We start from the raw sequence: 17,080 nt of genomic DNA on the forward strand, positions 1-17,080 counted from the left end.
CCCGATGCCGGGTTCAAAGGGTACACATGGCCGCACGCGTGGAGACGCGGCTTCGCGGCGCAGTGACCTTGGCTCGTTGACACCGCGAGATAGCAACGGCGCTCGTTCAGGTCGACGCTGAATGGGAAACTGGAGAGGCCAGGGGGCCCGCGGTCCACGCGGCGTGCCGACCCGGTCCGGGCGGGCAGTCAGTCCGCGCCGCCGCGCCGCGCCGCTCAGCGTTCCACGAACTCGCCACCTCGTGGTTCAACATGTGCGGGGCCCACCAGCGACCGAGCCGCGCGAGAAAAATCGCCAACACCGCCGCCGACCGACCGCGAATAGCGTGTTTGCTCGGTTCACTTTCGAAAATCCAGCATGGCCAGTCACCGAGCCCGCGAACTGAATTCCGAGGGTCGCTCGCGATAGAAGGACAACTATTTTTGCAGTCTCGATTCATGCAATGTCGTGACATGAAATAAGCGCCCTGTGATGCACCTCGTAAAAGCAGTACTGCGCACGACCGTTGAACATCAAAGAGTAGGTAGGCATGTTTGTATGTATGAAGGTACGCAATCGCACCCTCAAGTCAGCTCAGCTTGTCAACCAAATTAGATGAGTGCCAGGCACAAGCTGCCGCGGCCGGTGACATCGCACCGGGGCAGGCAGTACGACCGAGAGATGAGTCGCAACCAGCCTGTTAGTGTGGATGTGCGACGGCAGACACCACCAAAAACTGCGTCACAAATAGCGTCACAAACAGGCAGCACAAATATTGGACGGTACAGTGATTAGGAAACCCTTCTCAAACAAGACTGCCCTCACCGTATATCTGTGTCCCTAAAACTGGACCTAAGCGATGAAACGTTGGGCAGTTGTAGACATGATGACCTGCCTTTATCGACCATCGCCAGTTGACGCAACCTGTTATTTGAAAAGAGGCCTCCGATCCTGAACCTCCATCCAGAAGCGGGCGAACAATCTGAGCCTGCGCCACTAAGAAGGGTCTTCGAACACATGGGCCCCGACTCCCACCACCAGCTGCAGGACGGAGCTGGTGCAGCGGCAGCTGCAACTGCACCAGCTGCAGCTGCCACCAAGACTGGACTTCTGAGGAGCCTCCTGTCACCAGGGCTGACCGATCAGCTGCGGGACGGACCCCTGAGGTGCCCCCGATCACCGGGGCCCCGCCTCCGATCACCAGGGCTCTACCAGCTGCGGGACGGACCTCTGAGAAAGGGCCTCAGCCTCGTCACGCTCCACTGAGCAGGCATCGGTCGCCGATGCAGATTGCCCTCACCAAACGTGTCGTCTGCAGAGGCCTCAGCCCTCAGCTGACAAGTCACCAGGACATGGCGACCGCGAGCCGTCGTTGCCAAGACAACCGCCCATTAGCCGCAGAGCCAACGGAAAGCGTCGCCCACACGACACCTCCATATTGTAAGGTCATGGTAAAGGGCATCTCGTGATGTGAATACAGGGGAAACGCTACATAAAACACGGGAAAATGACGCAAGAACGAGGGAAAGCAATCGCGCGCCATGCTAATCAGTTGCCGGTGGCCACGTGCAATCGTCCTTGACACTGGCGGCGGCCGATTTCCTCCGATGACCACCTCGTTGATAAGCGGCTGCGATCGTATCGGTGCGCCGAGCACACCGCAATCGGAGGTCACCAATGAATACGACGATGTGACGACCGGCCGCCAATCGCCACCGTTCAATATGGACATGCCCGGTCGGGATTCGCAGAAATTCGATCGATTAATGCCCCTCTTGTTATGCAGGCCATATGCCGGCAGCATGAAATCGGACACCTGCGGATGTAAAATCAGACCATGGCCGACGGTCGGTTATATAATCGGTGATGCCATTTACAGGAGTGTCAAGCCGTCACTCTACACCGAGGACCACTCCTGAGTGACAGCAGGGCCGGGCAGGGGCGGCAGTGCAGGGCAGGCCAGTTCATACCGGACGGCACAGCGGCGCGTGACGTCATACACGACCTCGGCAGAGCAGCGCACGCTGAGCCGAGCCACGCGTGACGGTACATCTACGGGACAATATTGAATAAAAATGTTAGAAGATATTTCGCAAGAATAAAAGATGAATTGTTGAAAAATAATAAAGAAAATGAAAAGTCGTATTGAGATATTTCTCAGGGGGCTCCATTAGAATGCAACAACTAGCCGAAAAGCACGATAACAAAATTTGCACGGAACACCGAAAACGTGAGACAGAACTGAGGAAAGTGGCCCCAACAGTCCATCCACCCATTCTATTGAATTAATTGCGCGTCACAAGCTTTGCTAATGACAAATTCACGAGCGTCATGGTTAATCGCAAAATTCAAGGAACCCCATTTGCCGACCCAGACCATTCACTTTTGCATGTCATTTCGTCGCAATTTCCTTTAAGAAAAGCTCTCAGTCTTCCGTGAATTGAATACTTCTCGGTCAAGGATGACATTATCGCCCTACATAAATCGTAACGTGTTGATTTAACCACTGATTTTATCCTCACACGATCTCGGACCCATCTGGAGCTCCAACAATATCTCCCGACCGTTTGTAGGTCACACTCAAATGCTGAGAAAACAACCGATTTGAAGCTCACTTCGTAACTTATTTCTCTGCTGTTGGAACAACAACCATCTGACACCAGGCTAACCGATTAAACCGACCGCAAGAGGCGGTCTGCAGGCGAACACCCTTTGTCTCCGAATCGCGCCGCGTCACCGGCGGCATCTGTGACGCACGGTAGCGGCGCCCAATTAGTGCCCGTTCGTCCCAGGTTCCTGGAGCGAGCGCACCGTCTGGCGCCCGGTTACCGGGCTCGGCGACCAGCTCTGCGCCCGGGCGGCCCGGCCCGCCGGGTTCCAGGATCAGAGTTCACGGCGCCACGTGAGCTGGGCGTTCATCCGTCTGTCGCGCCGGAGCCGGACTGAACTCCACCCCTCCCCTCCCGCCGGTGATGGGTGTGTTTGAGCACTACATCTGCGACTGCTGGTTCACGCTGCAGTTCTGGCTGTACGGCTGGCTCGGCTGGCTGGGTGTGCTCGCCGAGGACTGGTGGTTGCAGCTGAGGATTGCCGCCGCCGACTGGGGCCCACAGCTGAGGAGGACGGCCGTCGAGGACTGGTGGCCGGCAGTGAAGACACAGGCCCAGGACATGTGGCCTGTGGTGAGGAGGACGGCGGAGGACTGGTGGCCCACTGTGAGGAGCACCGGCGAGGAGTGGGCCCGATACGCCTGGAGGACCGCCTACGACGCGTGGCCGAGCGTGAAACGAGCCGCCGAGGATCACTGGCGGCACTGGATACACACGCGGTAACCACCGCCGATGGACCAACGGAGGCGCACCAGCCAGCCCCAGGACACAAACTCACCTGATGAGATCGGCCGACGAGGGTCCCGAATCCTGGTGGCTGGGCAGCGGGCCATTGGTGCTGTAGGCCGGCTGGGGCCGCCGCCACATGCCGCTGCTGCCGCCCATCTGGCCGTTCTGGGCACCTGTCGGACACGGACACCGCCACCGTCAGCACAGCGCCGCCGCCGCCGCCGGCGCGCCGGGCCCGACTGAGCCGAGCGAGCCGCTGCAGAGACGGCCGCGCACCGTACGATCACAGCGCCAATACACAGTCGGCGGCCCGGCCGGCCGGCAGTTTCCTCCAGAAAACCCCACCGCCGCCTATTCTCCGACACCGGGAAGAGCGCACTAATGCCGGCGCATCACGCACTTACTCAATTAGCGTCATGTTTTTGGTCAATGAACAGCAATGCCGGCCGACCGGCGGCCGCGGCAGTCACGACCCTGACCTTCACACGGATAACCATCAAACGAATTTTATCGCCCGAAACAGTCGTGTTTGACGGGCAATCGCGCCCGTACGACCTGTGTACTGCCACATGTGTACGTGATTAAATCGATCACATCATCACGCCTGAGGGTATATTTCTTACCGGAATCTGACGATTTGTCGGGCATGGTTGACCCCGAGTAGCCGGGGTTCTATAACACCCGCCCCACCGATCTGACGTTCCCCCACAGAGACAGACCGCGGCTCGGTGTTGGGACCGAACACCGGGTCAGCCGCCGGCCCGTCGGCCGGGGAGAAGTGTAGCAGGTGCAGCCGGCGCGGCGGACGACGGCTCACTGCCGGGCCGCCGCCGCGGCGCGCCGCCGTCGCTGCCGTCCCTGCGTGACCGGTCGACAAGGAAAACGGCCACATCGAGCGGCCCCTCTGTGAGGCGCCCACTGCCACGGACCGGCGAAGGATGGATGGACAGGAGGACGGACCGAACGGAAAGGATGGACAGATGGACGGAAAGGATGGACAGACGGACGGAAAGGGTGGACAGACGTTGACGGAAAGGATGGACAGACGGACGGGAAAGGATGGACAGACGGACGGGAAAGGGTGGGCAGACGTTGACGGAAAGGATGGACAGACGGACGGGAAAGGATGGACAGACGGACGGGAAAGGGTGGGCAGACGTTGACGGAAAGGATGGGAAGACGGACGGAAAGGATGGGCAGACGGACAGAAAGGATGGGCAGACGTTGACGGAAAGGATGGACAGACGGACGGGAAAGGGTGGGCAGACGTTGACTGATGGGATGAACGGGACGTAACGGGATGGGGCGGGACGGAAGGCAGAGATGGGTAAAGGGACGGGGCGAGTGTGTAAGGCAAGGTTTAACCTACCTTACTATCGACTGCGCTTGCATATTTCTTACGTCACAAATCAGTGAGCAACATAACCCATCGTCCCAAAAATATTATATATAGCACAATATGGGCTTCGATGATCAGCTGATTGCACGCGGTTTGCTTAGATTTTCTTATAGACAAAAACACACGCAATAAAGGATAATATGTCTGCCAGACACAGGGGATTAATGCTTTGCAAGCAATATATTCAAGGAAAATATCACACACGCTTAGTGACGCAAAAAGCGCTAAAACTTCCGTGAAGTTTTCCATGAGCCCTTCACGTCTACATTTCAATTCATGGCTAAACACCGTTATAGTCTCGAGAAGCCGCCCGCTGAATTTGTGTAACCATCGTCTCAGCACAGTGCGGACCCAGACATGAATTGAATTTATCTTCCAAAAAGGAACGATGTTGCTTAGCGTTGCAGCTCTTCCCTATAAGTGAATGGCTTTACAGCTATTCACTTTGCAGGCTCCCCTTGATCATTTTAGGTACGACGCCCAAAATAAGAAGAATATGATTTAGCCTGAGTTTTACTACTTCATCTCAGGAAATGCCCAGCCGATTTGAATTTGATTCGTGCAATTCAGGACGGAAGAACTGCGCAACCAAATTTAGGGATCTGGGAATAGCAAGCAGTGACTGTGCGGGCGTCTAGTTATGCAGCGCGAGTGGATGACTGTGCGAGTCACTCATCAAGGATTATTTGCGCGAGCATTTGGCGTAAAACATCACTGACTTGCGGTAAAGCGTACGTGTTTGGTCCCAGGCCAAATACCAAACAGAACAAAATCAGCGAACCTGAGCCCTAAACTAGGGACATAGACTGTGCGTGCGTCCAGATACGTGATCACAAGCTACGGCTGAGCACGAGGCATTAGTAGCGCACAAAATGTGAACACGCATCGCCAGCGCTCTTCAGACAAAACCAAACACTTGGGGAAAGCTGCCACGATCCTGAAGTGTGTAATCGAGGCAGTTTATGGTGCTGTTGACGGCTCACACCATCTAAGCAAGTGATTGTCATTGACCTAAAAAGGCACTTACAACCTGGCCGAGTGCAAGGAACAAATATCCGAATTGGTGAACACTAGTGTTTCACTACTGCAACAAAGTACACCGTTCAACTAAGCAACTTTTGTGTCCAGCACCTTGTTGCCAGGTGTCTGCCGATCGATAACAGGACACACTCGCACGACAAGACAGCAGTGTAGCGACATAAAACGAACCACGCTACCCGTACAGCGGCCGTCGGCTCCCTGACACGGGACTCTGAACTACTCTGCAAGGGAGATGAGCGGCTCAGGGAGCGGGGTCGCGCGCCTCACCTACCGTAAAAGGCAGTCGGGTCCATAGCTAAGCGGCTGTCTCCGGCGGGTCCGCAGGAGTGGCCGGCCGGCCGGCGCAGGTCCGGCGCTCCCCGGCGGCCCTGTCGACAGCGCACACGGATCCTCAGTAACTCAGGCGCGCCGGGACGGGCGAGTTTATTCAGCTGAGCACACAGGCTCGCTCAGCGGCCGACTGAGCGGCAGCGGTCACATGACACCTGTGCCGTACATGTGTCACTGACTAATGGTACATTTTTATCGGAAATGGTTCGATAAAAGATTATGTATCCATTGAATTGTCTAAATAAAATGCGCAAGCGCCGCTATACAATCAGACCATTGTTCAGGTTAGTCACTACCAGACGGTTAAACCTCCCACACCCTTATTTCAACACATAGGGCGCTTTTTCGTGTCAATTCATAGCCGTGCACCGTTAAAACGGCATGTGACTGGGTCGGAGCAGGGGGTAAGGCCCAATACAAAGACAGGGCAGGGGGACAGGACAGCGCTAACGGTCAATCAGGATGGACACGGGACAAGGCAGCGACGGGGCCCGGTACATTGTGGAAGAGGTCGACTCAGGATAGTGAAAACCCGAGACATGGCAGGGAAAGGGTAGCTCATCGGACAATCTCTGGGTCCTCTCCGTATAAAGCGTGTGACATCTCTGGGTGATAAATGAAGTGTGGATGCACGTTCGTCCCGCTTATGGCGGCACTTCTGTGATAGCTCGGTAAATTAATCAACGGATGAACTGAGTCTGACTGGTTAACGGAAAGAAACATCACAGGCAAGCTTGTCCGATCATTCCACGTGTGTCTTGTATCATGCGCATGCAATTACAAACGCCCGTTTTGTGGGACAAATGTTCCCTCGTCATCATATGGCTATGCTCAGCTTGTAAAGGCTCTGCAACGATTATGAGATTAGGGGCACCGCGCAGTGACTAGGTACTAGGTAGTGAATTCAATTCGTCTGTCAGCAGGAAATGTGATAAGCTTCTATAGAATGTCTCAGGCTACAGCTGGTGGGTGCAGAGTAACCGTCGGATTGCACGCTGCTGAGAATACGAAAACAAAACCAATACCCCCCCAGCCAGCCCGGTGGTTAGTAGCCCGAACGTTCACGATTCCGGCAAAATAGGATGCCGTGGTAAATATTCCATAAGATCAAATTCAGTTTGTTAAGGAATATGCAGCAGCGAAGAATCGTCGATTACGATTTGGGTGACCATTGAACTGGTTATCACCTGCACTTACAAACGATAACGGTCCAACCGTGCTTACGACCAAGGAATTCACGTTACGACAGTCTACCACGCATTGCAGGGTCCCAGCGCGGCAGTTGTCGTCTGTCGATAACGATACCGAGTCGATCCTGACAAACTGCTCGGCCCCATAGCAGCACTAAACAGGGTGTTGGCTACATGCCTAAGTAGTGAGTACAGAGGCACTGAATGGCAGCAGGTCGGTCCATCACGGCACTTCTGCCTGTCTTTATTGTCGGAACGTTTCCCATTAGTGCGACCCGTGAACCAGCCCTATTACAGTGTTACAACCGACGGTAGCACCCTACATTGCTATCCACTACAGGCGGACGGCACAAAACCACCGTCAGCACCGACCATCGCAGGCCACCAAAACGAAATACCAAACAGGTTTAACCCCCCCCCCCCCCCCAACGAACGCTCCAGGTCGGTCGCCATCCTCGCCGTCAAACGTGGCCATCGTGCCGCCTCGGACGGCCTCACACACGCGACACTTTCGCAACGAGCCGCGTCTTTTCCTGGTGGCCCGGCGAGCGGCGAGCGGGCGGCGGCACGGCCGGTTCTGCCGGCCAAGGTCATGCATTTTCTGCAGGAGGCGTCGGCCGGCCGGCCGGTCGGAGCTCGCTGAGCGAGGCGCGGCGGGCGGTGCACGCGGCGGACCGGACCAGAGCCCCAGCTCGGCCACCAATGGAGGGGCGCCGGGCGGCCACAGCGTGCCGAGTAAAGGTCAAGGGGACGCACACTGACGATGTGAGCGACGATAACCTGCCACTGGCCAAGTAAATTCTATCACCGCCGCGTCCATTTAGGTTAGCAGTCCACGAAGGAAATATGACCAACTGATGAACTGTTTCATCGTGTCCCCGTAGCGAAATGGTGCCACGCTGGCAGGGTCGGGCCAGACCTACACCGGAGAAGACGAGCGGGACCGCACACTGCAACGGTGCGGGAAAATGGGGCACGACACACGTGTTTGAACCAGTGATGACGCACGGCGCGTGAACCTTGACCCCGAACCGGTGTTCTCGGTCCTTTTTAACCGTGCGAAACAACCCGCTCTCACGAGCACACCGAAAGTCCACAACAGAAGCCTGCATTGGATCATGCAAACATGAAACAAATGACAAATAATGTTAGACTGATAAGTGATAGGCCTTATTATCATAAGTGACTCACATAAGTAAGTGGCGAATGGCAAGTAAGTGGCAAAGATAAGTAAGTCATCGCAAAACAATTATTTTTGTTTTATCTTTATGGGTAGATTTACAAGATAAATCAATTGCTACTTGATGCAATTATCTGTTTGATGACACTTGATGGTGTACCCAAGGCTAAAGAACTTCAGCAAACAATGGAAATAAACAGTGTTGTAATAAATAGCTATTGTATATCTATATCAATACACTGTAAGTTCAAGCTGCATGCAGGTTGTTGGTGCAAAATGTGATCATGTACAAAGAGGTGTAGGCACAATTGGTATAAATATTATGGTTGTTTGTTGGCTGTTGCAAAAAAAAAATCAAACCATTCTACCAGACATGTGCATGGATCCGAGAAAATGGATCTGGGATCTGATCTCACGGATCCTGATCTCGGATCCGACGGGATAATAGATCCAGCTCTGTAATTTATCGAGAGATCCGTAGGGATCACAGATCCGAGTCTCATTTTTTTGCTTGAGATCCAGTGAGATCATAGATCCTCACTTATTTTTTGTCAACACATAAATAAAAAAACACTTGTTTCAGCTCACAAGCGTTCTGTTTTTGTGATTTTATGTGATCGCACGTCATAATCCATAGTTTTGTGGCACATATTAGCATAGAAACCCTTTAAAACATGGTTTCAAATGTGGTGCATGGTGAGATCCACTCAGATCATAGATCCATGTTCTTAATTTATCATCAGATCATAGATCCGAGATGAATTTTTAGCGCCGGATCCGGTGGGATCATAGATCCCAACCTCTACTTTACTTCGAGATCCACTGAGATCATAGATCCATCACTCGGATCCATGCACATGTCTGCATTCTACGTTTCTAACTCATTTCACAGTATATTGCATACTTTGGTAAAAGCCAATAGACAAAATAGCTTACCTACATGCAAGGATCTGTGCAGTCTGTCTGTGCCAGTGTATTCATAATTTTTATAACAGGGCAAAGGTAGCAACACCCAAAAAACAAGCTTCAGATTTATGTTTCATTAAATAAAGTACATTATCCTTATTGTTTTCAAAACGAATAAACAAAGTATACTACCAATAAATTCCCATATAGCTTCACCACAACACCTCACATTAAAATGGCATTTGGAAATAATGCTATTATCACACCTAAGATCCTAACACTAATGAGAGCTTTGTTTTTTTTTTCAATTTTGGCAATGAACTGAGGTGGAAATGAGTGATGACCAATGAATAACTGACACAACTACAATCTCCCAGTGCCAGTTGTGAAGAACACATCATGGTATGGACCTTCAATCTACAGAACTCAAAATGTTTAAGCAGTGAAACAGATCAAAATAATAAAGAACACTCTAAGCATTCAAGATAAAATTACTTCAGACCTCACATTTTAAGAACCACATTAAGTAGTGGTGGCTGTGCTTGTATTCAGGTATCGGTAGGATTGTGATTGCAGGATTGCAACATCCTGATTGCATTCCTTTTTGGTGGATTGCACCTGGATTTGAAATCCATTCCAAAAAACAGGATTTGATTGCGGATTGGATTGCATCAGATTTCCAATTTTTGCAATCCAATCCGGATTGTGTTTGATAAGTGCTTTGAAATGGTTTGTTGCGATTGAAAATTATGAGATCGGCTGCATCGGCTTAATGTACTTTGCTATCAAGGGCTTTACATCGAAACTTGAAATAATTTAAACGCTTTTAATTTAAACGCTCAAAATAATATACGCTGATGAACTACATAGGAAGGGCAAAATTACGTATTTGAGGGCGAGTTTTAAAAATATAAAACACTGGTTGGGTAGAGGTTTAAATGTGGGGGTGTTTGACGCAAAAAATATTTTCCATAAAATACCTGTGCCTTAGATAGGAATTACTCGCAAGACTAGGCACTAGAAATGGGTGATTTGGGGATGGAGGCACGGCCATATGCCCCCCTCCCTCCCTAGACTAGGTACTAGAAATGGGTGATTTGGGGATGGAGGCACGGCCATATGCCCCCCTCCCTCCCCCAGATCCACTAGTGCACATAATGATACAACAGGATTGCAAAAAAAGATTGCGGATTTGATCACAATCCAAGTGAAAAAAGGGGATTGCGGGTAGGAATGCAATCCACTTCGGCACAAGGAATGCGGATTGGGAATACAATCCTTTCAAAAAGGATTTTCCCGATGCCTGCTTGTATTCATTATGTGAGACACATGACCCAACTGTGACACCATGGTAGTGAGAGAATGACATCACCAATGAATGGCAATGCACCAATGACACCACCAGGTGAGAGAACCAGTTTCTAATTACTCTTTCTAGTCTTTCCTCACTGCTGAAAGCTAACTGCAAGGCAAGCCCCTGCAGTATACTTTAAGCAGCTCTTACTGAACATGCCTCATGGCCACAAACTATTGATGCTGGGTCACAGCTGCTGGGGATGGGTCAATCTGGACCTGAAAGCTGTCACACATGCACAATGCTACTGCTATAAGTTTTAGGGTAATACAAAAATAGGTATGTGACAGATGAAAACCCTAATTTTTGCCTGTAACATTACACACTCATAGAAGGCCTAGGGCTTTCTTGGGCTTTCATGTGAAAATCACTCATCAGACTTTCTAATGGGAAATACAAATCTAACTAAATATCCAATTCCTATACAGTGCACCGCCACCAAGTCCCAACTAAAACTCACTCTTCCAACAGGCCAGGTAGCAGCGAATTTGTGAGTGTTATACCTAATGCAGTCTAGGGGTCTTTTCCAGTGGCTACTTCAGCCTCCTCTAAGCTCTCCGTCCTCTAACCTCCTCTTGTTTCAAACAATTTATTTCCTGTCGCTCCATGAACCTCCTCTAAGCTCATCCCCCCTCCACACATCACCACCACTATTTCAATTTGCCTCCTCCCTCATCCCAAACAAAAGTTGGATTTTTGGATCAGGCTTGGATGAGGCTCTAGTAGACATAAATTGAAGCATCTAATGAGAATTTCAGGTATTTGAACGTTGTGCTGAGCATTGTTGATAAGATTATTAGAAGGGTGAAGAATAACCTGTTGCTCATTTCTATCAGAAATAGTTGATTATTTATCAGAAATGGTTTATTTTTTCTATTTCTGATAGAAATGAGCAACAGGTTATTCACGTTTTCAGCCCTCTGAAACTAAAACTATCCGAAATAGTTTATTATTTATCAGAAATCATTTATCTATATTACCAGGGTGTCCCAGAACTCACAGAAGTCTTGAAGCTTTTTTATTTTTGTCGTGTGATCTTGTTATGCCACCGATTAAGGCAAATGATGCCTCAAACGAAAGAGAATGAACTGAAATTTTGTATTTTCATGCGTAGAGCACCACTTCAGTCAGGTGGCCCCGTTGTGAGTCGCACAAGAACGAGCGCGAGAGATCACGTTCTTCGCTGCCGCCAAGATCTCCGGATTTGCGAAACACCGGTGTCCCCATGCCGTTTCTTGTCAGCTCCAGAGCCTTATTCCATGATAAATATGTGTCGCAAATGTTATTTGTGTCACAAATTGTGACAGGTTGATATTTGTCTTAGCCCCATAATAATGCGACGAATCAAAGGATTAAAATGGGCTGTTGCTTAGCGCGCTCAAGCAGCTGAGCCTTATTTTTGTAATGGATGAGTGAAAACATCTCAGAAGACTTCCAGATCAGTAAATCATTATGTTGCTAATGTTTTCTTGGGGTCTGGGGTCAATACCTACGCTGTTTCCTGGCTTGCTTCATGGAATAAGGCTCTGATGCTGACAAGCAACGGGCATGGCGACACCGGTGTCTTGGCGCCAAATCGGGAGATCTTGGCGCCTGGCGGCAGCGAAGAACGTGATCTCTTGCGCTCGTTCTTATGCGACTCACAACGGGGGCCACCTGACTAAAGTGGTGCTCTACGCATGAAAATACAAAATTTCAGTTCATTTTCTTTCGTTTGAGGCATCATTTGCCTTAATCGGTGGCATAGCAAGGTCACACGACAAAAATAAAAAAGCTTCAAGACTTCTGGGACACCCTGTATTTGAGGAGGGTGCGTCTGTCCGTTACCGAGGTCCAGACTTGGTGGTGCTTTGCGTGGACTACAGGCCATACCGTTGCACCTAGCCCGGTGAAATTTGCACAACTTATAGATCAAGGATGCGCGACGTGCCTTTGAGGGGTCTGAGCTCGATCGGGTCGATAGTGAGTGCGTGGCGCGTGTCCAAAAAGTGCAAATTCGCGTCATAGACTTTACATGTATAAATCAGCTTGCAAAATCGGGCGAAAACGGCAAATTTTGGCCGACACGGGTCCGGTCCCGGTGCTATATCTTGGTGACCAGGGGTCCGACCGGCACGGGAAAAACAGCATCGTGTAGATAATTGAACGGGCTATCGAATGGTATGCGGTGCAGGGGATGGCACGCGCCACGTGCACCGGGGAGGGCACTTTTATGTGGAAAATTGACGTTTTGGACGGATTTTGGAATTGATTTTCTTTTTAGGTGACTGTTAAGCGGAGCGAGTTGGAACAACGCCTGTTGGCAAGGGAAATGTACCGCCTCTCATGAGAAAATTGTGAAAAGCTGATTGCTCCAAATCAAGGTGGTACAAATCACGGAAGAAAATGGTGTTAGTCAATTTTGTGCCACTTTATTTATCACACGGGTTTTGCTCAATGATCTGATATCTCTGGCAATTAAAAATGGCACCGTTGGAAAGAGCATTCAATTCTGTCCAAGACTCAGCCTTCATTTTTGCATGATGATCAACAGTAATCTTAAAAATGTAAATGTTCCAAACCATTACATTGTCATTTTTACCGGAATTCATCGATGGCCCTCAAAAGACTTCACGTCAGTTTTCGAATCATTCTAAAGTAGAACGCATGATAATATGACACGGGCACCTCGATGCGATGTATCTTTTTTGTTTTATTACAAAATGCTTGGCCGTCAAACCAAATCGACACAGACCAACCCAATACCCACTGGTCAAAAATAACCCTTCTTCGCGTTGCGGAGCACGCGGGTAACCCTAGTGTTTCTATTTCTGATAGAAATGAGCAATAGGTTATTCTTCATCCTTCTAATAATCTAATGGGAACGTGAATTGTTAACTGAAATTTGAATGCTGTTAGAGTCCAGTAGACTAGACTGCTTCTCATTTCAACAAGGTGTGTCATGTTCAATGCCCTATACACCCCCATGTTAATGCAAGATGCAACTCAGTTGGGCAAACTACGGGGAGGAAATCAAGAACTTGATTAATCAAGTTCATGATTATGACGTCATGAAAATGGGGCGTGGCATGACCATATAAGGAGTTGTAATCAAGATTTTGATTACTTTTCGTGCACCGAACTATTCAAGTGTTTCGTTTCGATTGTTATAATGTCCATTTCGACACGATTTTTTACCAGGTGAAACGTAATGTTCTATTCTCCCGAAATGATATGGACCGGTAGCAGTGGGATATGGACTTTAGCTCATATGGCGAAAGATAAACTGCTAGCCTAACTTTTTCAGAAAAGTGATATTTTTTAAAGCCCTTTTTAGGCGGATATTATTCTTTTATTCACATTTTTACGTTTCTAATTTAAAAATAAATAATTGAACATTCATTTTACACACGTCTTAAATTGATCGTAATAAACATTTCTTCCAAAAGGCACCGTCGCCTGTTAGCACGCCGCCATTTGTCGTGTTGTCGGTGTGTGGGTGAGGCCGGTAATTAGCGCCGAATTATTGGTAATTTGGTTCTGATAGGTAAAATTAGCATTTTTTAAATAATTTAGATCATGTTTGTAAATTTGAATAGCCTCAACGTTCATGTGCGTCGGTATAAGTGTTGAAATATCGCGATAGAATTTATGATGATTTTGTAGGCTTTCATGGCGCATGCTTTCCGCGGTATAATATTTTAATTATTTACGAAATGTATTGCTATTTATAGGGTTATAGTTTATCTTAAAGTAAATAATAGGCCTATTTTGTTGTTTGGGGCAATTGTTGATAAGAGAGGCACATTTAACTGCCCACAGTAGCTAGAAATGTTATGGCCTGGCAGGTTGTGCAAAAGTTTGCAGTGTGGCCATATCATTTATTCAGTCAATTGTCTGTGCAAGCAGGGACCAATAGGATATATCTTTTAGTTTTTAATGAAAAGTTAAATTTGGGCTTATGCTAGGTTATTCATACTTGCATTTTAAGTGGCTTTGTCATGGATTCATAGAACAATAATAGAAAGTGGTGACTGCAAATGTGTCTGTTTTTCCACAGCTCATCAAAGCACCACCTCCTCGCTGTTGCAGTGGGCGTCACCACAGTATTGTTCAGGAAGCTCGTGATAATGGTACCTATGGTTCTACGTTGAGGAACGCTCAATCAAAAAATGATATGATGAACTTCTTTGGAATTAAGCGGACTAAGTACAGCTACATTTGTATTATGTGCATCGCTCATGCAAGACAGCAGGCCAGGATGCAGGGACACACAGTTGCAGGTATGTATGAATTGTTTTTGCAATAGATGGTTGTAGTGTTTTGTTTTGTCGCTGGTGTGTCACGCTCAGTTTTGTGCATCACGTTCAGACACTACAGTGGTCCAGTCCAGTGTACATTTTGCACACTCAAGCTGGGCATGCTGAAAATAATTCGCTGGAGCTCCTTCAGTGTGATCTCATGAAGTTGCCTGGCACAACTTTGGAACTTTGCGAGCTCACATGACTCATCCCCAGTTTTGTCCTGACACAGCCCAATCTAATCCTTTTTCAAGATACAGGCATTGTCTAATGTTTTCAAAACAATTCATTCTAATCTAAATGCAGAAACTTCTTCACTAATGCATGTGTAATTTGTACCTACATTTTCCAGACTGCTGAGTCTGAGGCATTGTACATTATTTTCACATCATGTGCCGAAATGTAGTACCTATCAGTGCCCTGCGCCAACTCATCAGGTCCATGTCTTGTCTTGTTCGCCTTGTTACATCCGCCTACCTCTCCTCCATCATTTCTTCCTTCCATCTTTCCTTGCTTCCTTCCTCACTCACTCCCCTCTCCTCCCCTCCCCTCCCCTCTCCTCTCCTCTCCTCTCCTCTCCTCTCCTCTCCTCTCCTCTCCTCTCCTCTCCACTCCTCTCTCCCCTCCCCTCCCCTCCCCTCCCCTCCCCTCCCCTCCCTCTCTCTTTCTCTCTCTTTCTCTCTCTTTCTCTCTCTTTCTCTCTCTTTCTCTCTCTCTCTCTCTCTCTCTCTCTCTCTCTCTCTCTCTCTCTCTCTGTCTCTCTCTCTCTCTCCTTTACTCTTTCCCTCCTCTCCTATTCTTTCTCCTCCATTTTCTCCCACGAAATGTTAAGTGTACCTATAATTTGGTTATGAACATTTTGCAGGGGATGAGCTGGAGAACCAGCAGCGCATTCTCCAAGAGACGACGGAAGCCAACGGAGGCCCGCAAAACTTTCCATCCCATAATCGTGAATGGAGAGCTGGGCGGGGAAGACGCGGTATTCGTCGAGGTCCAGGAGGTGGTATCGGCGCCACCAGACCAAGCATTCCTGCTGTGGCAGGCCGCCTTTTGGATTTTTAACATCAAAACTCCTAAAAACATGGTCAATCTGAATTGGTTTCTGAGAACCAAAGTGTTTGATGGGGTGAAGGCCGATGTGCCGCCATCAGCGGCGGCTATTGCGACCGTGAAGCAAGTGGAGTGAGATCCCCGTAGAGCATGCCGCTGCGGGGTGTCGGAAGCGTTTGCCAATTCTTTGAGCCTTCCACCGGCAGGACTATAAATACACATTTCTTGAAATATATCTTTGATCTGTGCTTGGTTACACGGGCTCTGGGTTGTGACGCTATTTGTCTAATATATGTGGTCGACGGTCGTATGCAGATTATCATTTGAGCTGACTTATGGTCAGGCCGCTTATCGCGGACAGCGGTGTTCTTGCTCGGGGTGGTCTTTTTTCAGCTCCGTGTTCGGCAATGTAAGCGAGCAAGCGCGAGAAGAGGCGTGCTCGTGCACAAGTTCACATGTGTGTGCCACATCCCCAACTCGTCTAAAGCTTACAGCTATTGAGTCTCTAGCCACCCACCAAAATTGAAAAACAATCGGTGACGCCGTTCCGGAGATACAGAAATAAGGTGCGCGTGTGCAAATATATCCTATCCCCGATTCGTCCAAAGCTTATAGCTAATCCGCTTCCAGCCACACACAAAATTTGAAGAGGCTCGGTCAAGTCATTCATGAGAAACATTAACTGCAACATAAATTCCATCCCACCAAAACTGATTGATTTTGTCTATTATATACACCATTATCATTGTATCTTTTAATTAGCTGCATTGTTCAACGCTCGCCAGTAGCACGATCAGCGCGATCAAAATCGTGATTAGCCAGCTGAATGCGAAATCAAGATCATGATTAGCCAGCTGGCTGCGTAATCAAGAAGTTGATCATCGGACTCCCGGGACGACGCCTCGTAATCAAGTTGTTGATTACGTTTTGGTTGCAATCTACCGCCTCACGATTTTCAGCTTGAATCATTCAAAGATTACACTTGTAGAGTGACTTCTTCTCTATCGGTCTTAAAATTTTCGTGCATCTCCGT

The 17,080-nt window shown here is 49.0% G+C and overlaps 1 protein-coding gene and 1 long non-coding RNA gene across 3 annotated transcripts in view; one reads left to right on the forward strand and one right to left on the reverse strand.

The window, feature by feature from the left end:
- Positions 1-17,080, reverse strand: part of LOC122387516 (protein Smaug homolog 2-like) — a 44,847-nt gene that overhangs the window by 27,105 nt on the left and 662 nt on the right. Inside the window, exons 2-3 of one of the 2 annotated variants that reach the window (XM_043377784.1) lie at positions 6,029-6,125; positions 3,367-3,490 (exon numbers count right to left, since the gene is read on the reverse strand). In XM_043377784.1, the coding sequence (XP_043233719.1) occupies positions 3,367-3,490; positions 6,029-6,050 (146 nt within the window). In that variant the 5' untranslated portion in view covers positions 6,051-6,125. Of the gene's footprint in view, positions 1-3,366; positions 3,491-3,940; positions 4,119-6,028; positions 6,126-17,080 lie in introns of those variants that run through there. The other variant, XM_043377783.1, reaches the window with a different exon arrangement.
- On the forward strand, positions 14,175-16,282 carry LOC122387519. Its single transcript, XR_006257610.1, has 2 exons — positions 14,175-14,979; positions 15,863-16,282. It is a non-coding gene; the product is annotated as an uncharacterized LOC122387519 (long non-coding RNA).

Source organism: Amphibalanus amphitrite, unplaced genomic scaffold (assembly GCF_019059575.1).
Source record: "Amphibalanus amphitrite isolate SeventyFive unplaced genomic scaffold, NRLGWU_Aamphi_draft 000288F_arrow, whole genome shotgun sequence".
NCBI classification, from domain to species: domain Eukaryota; kingdom Metazoa; phylum Arthropoda; class Thecostraca; order Balanomorpha; family Balanidae; genus Amphibalanus; species Amphibalanus amphitrite.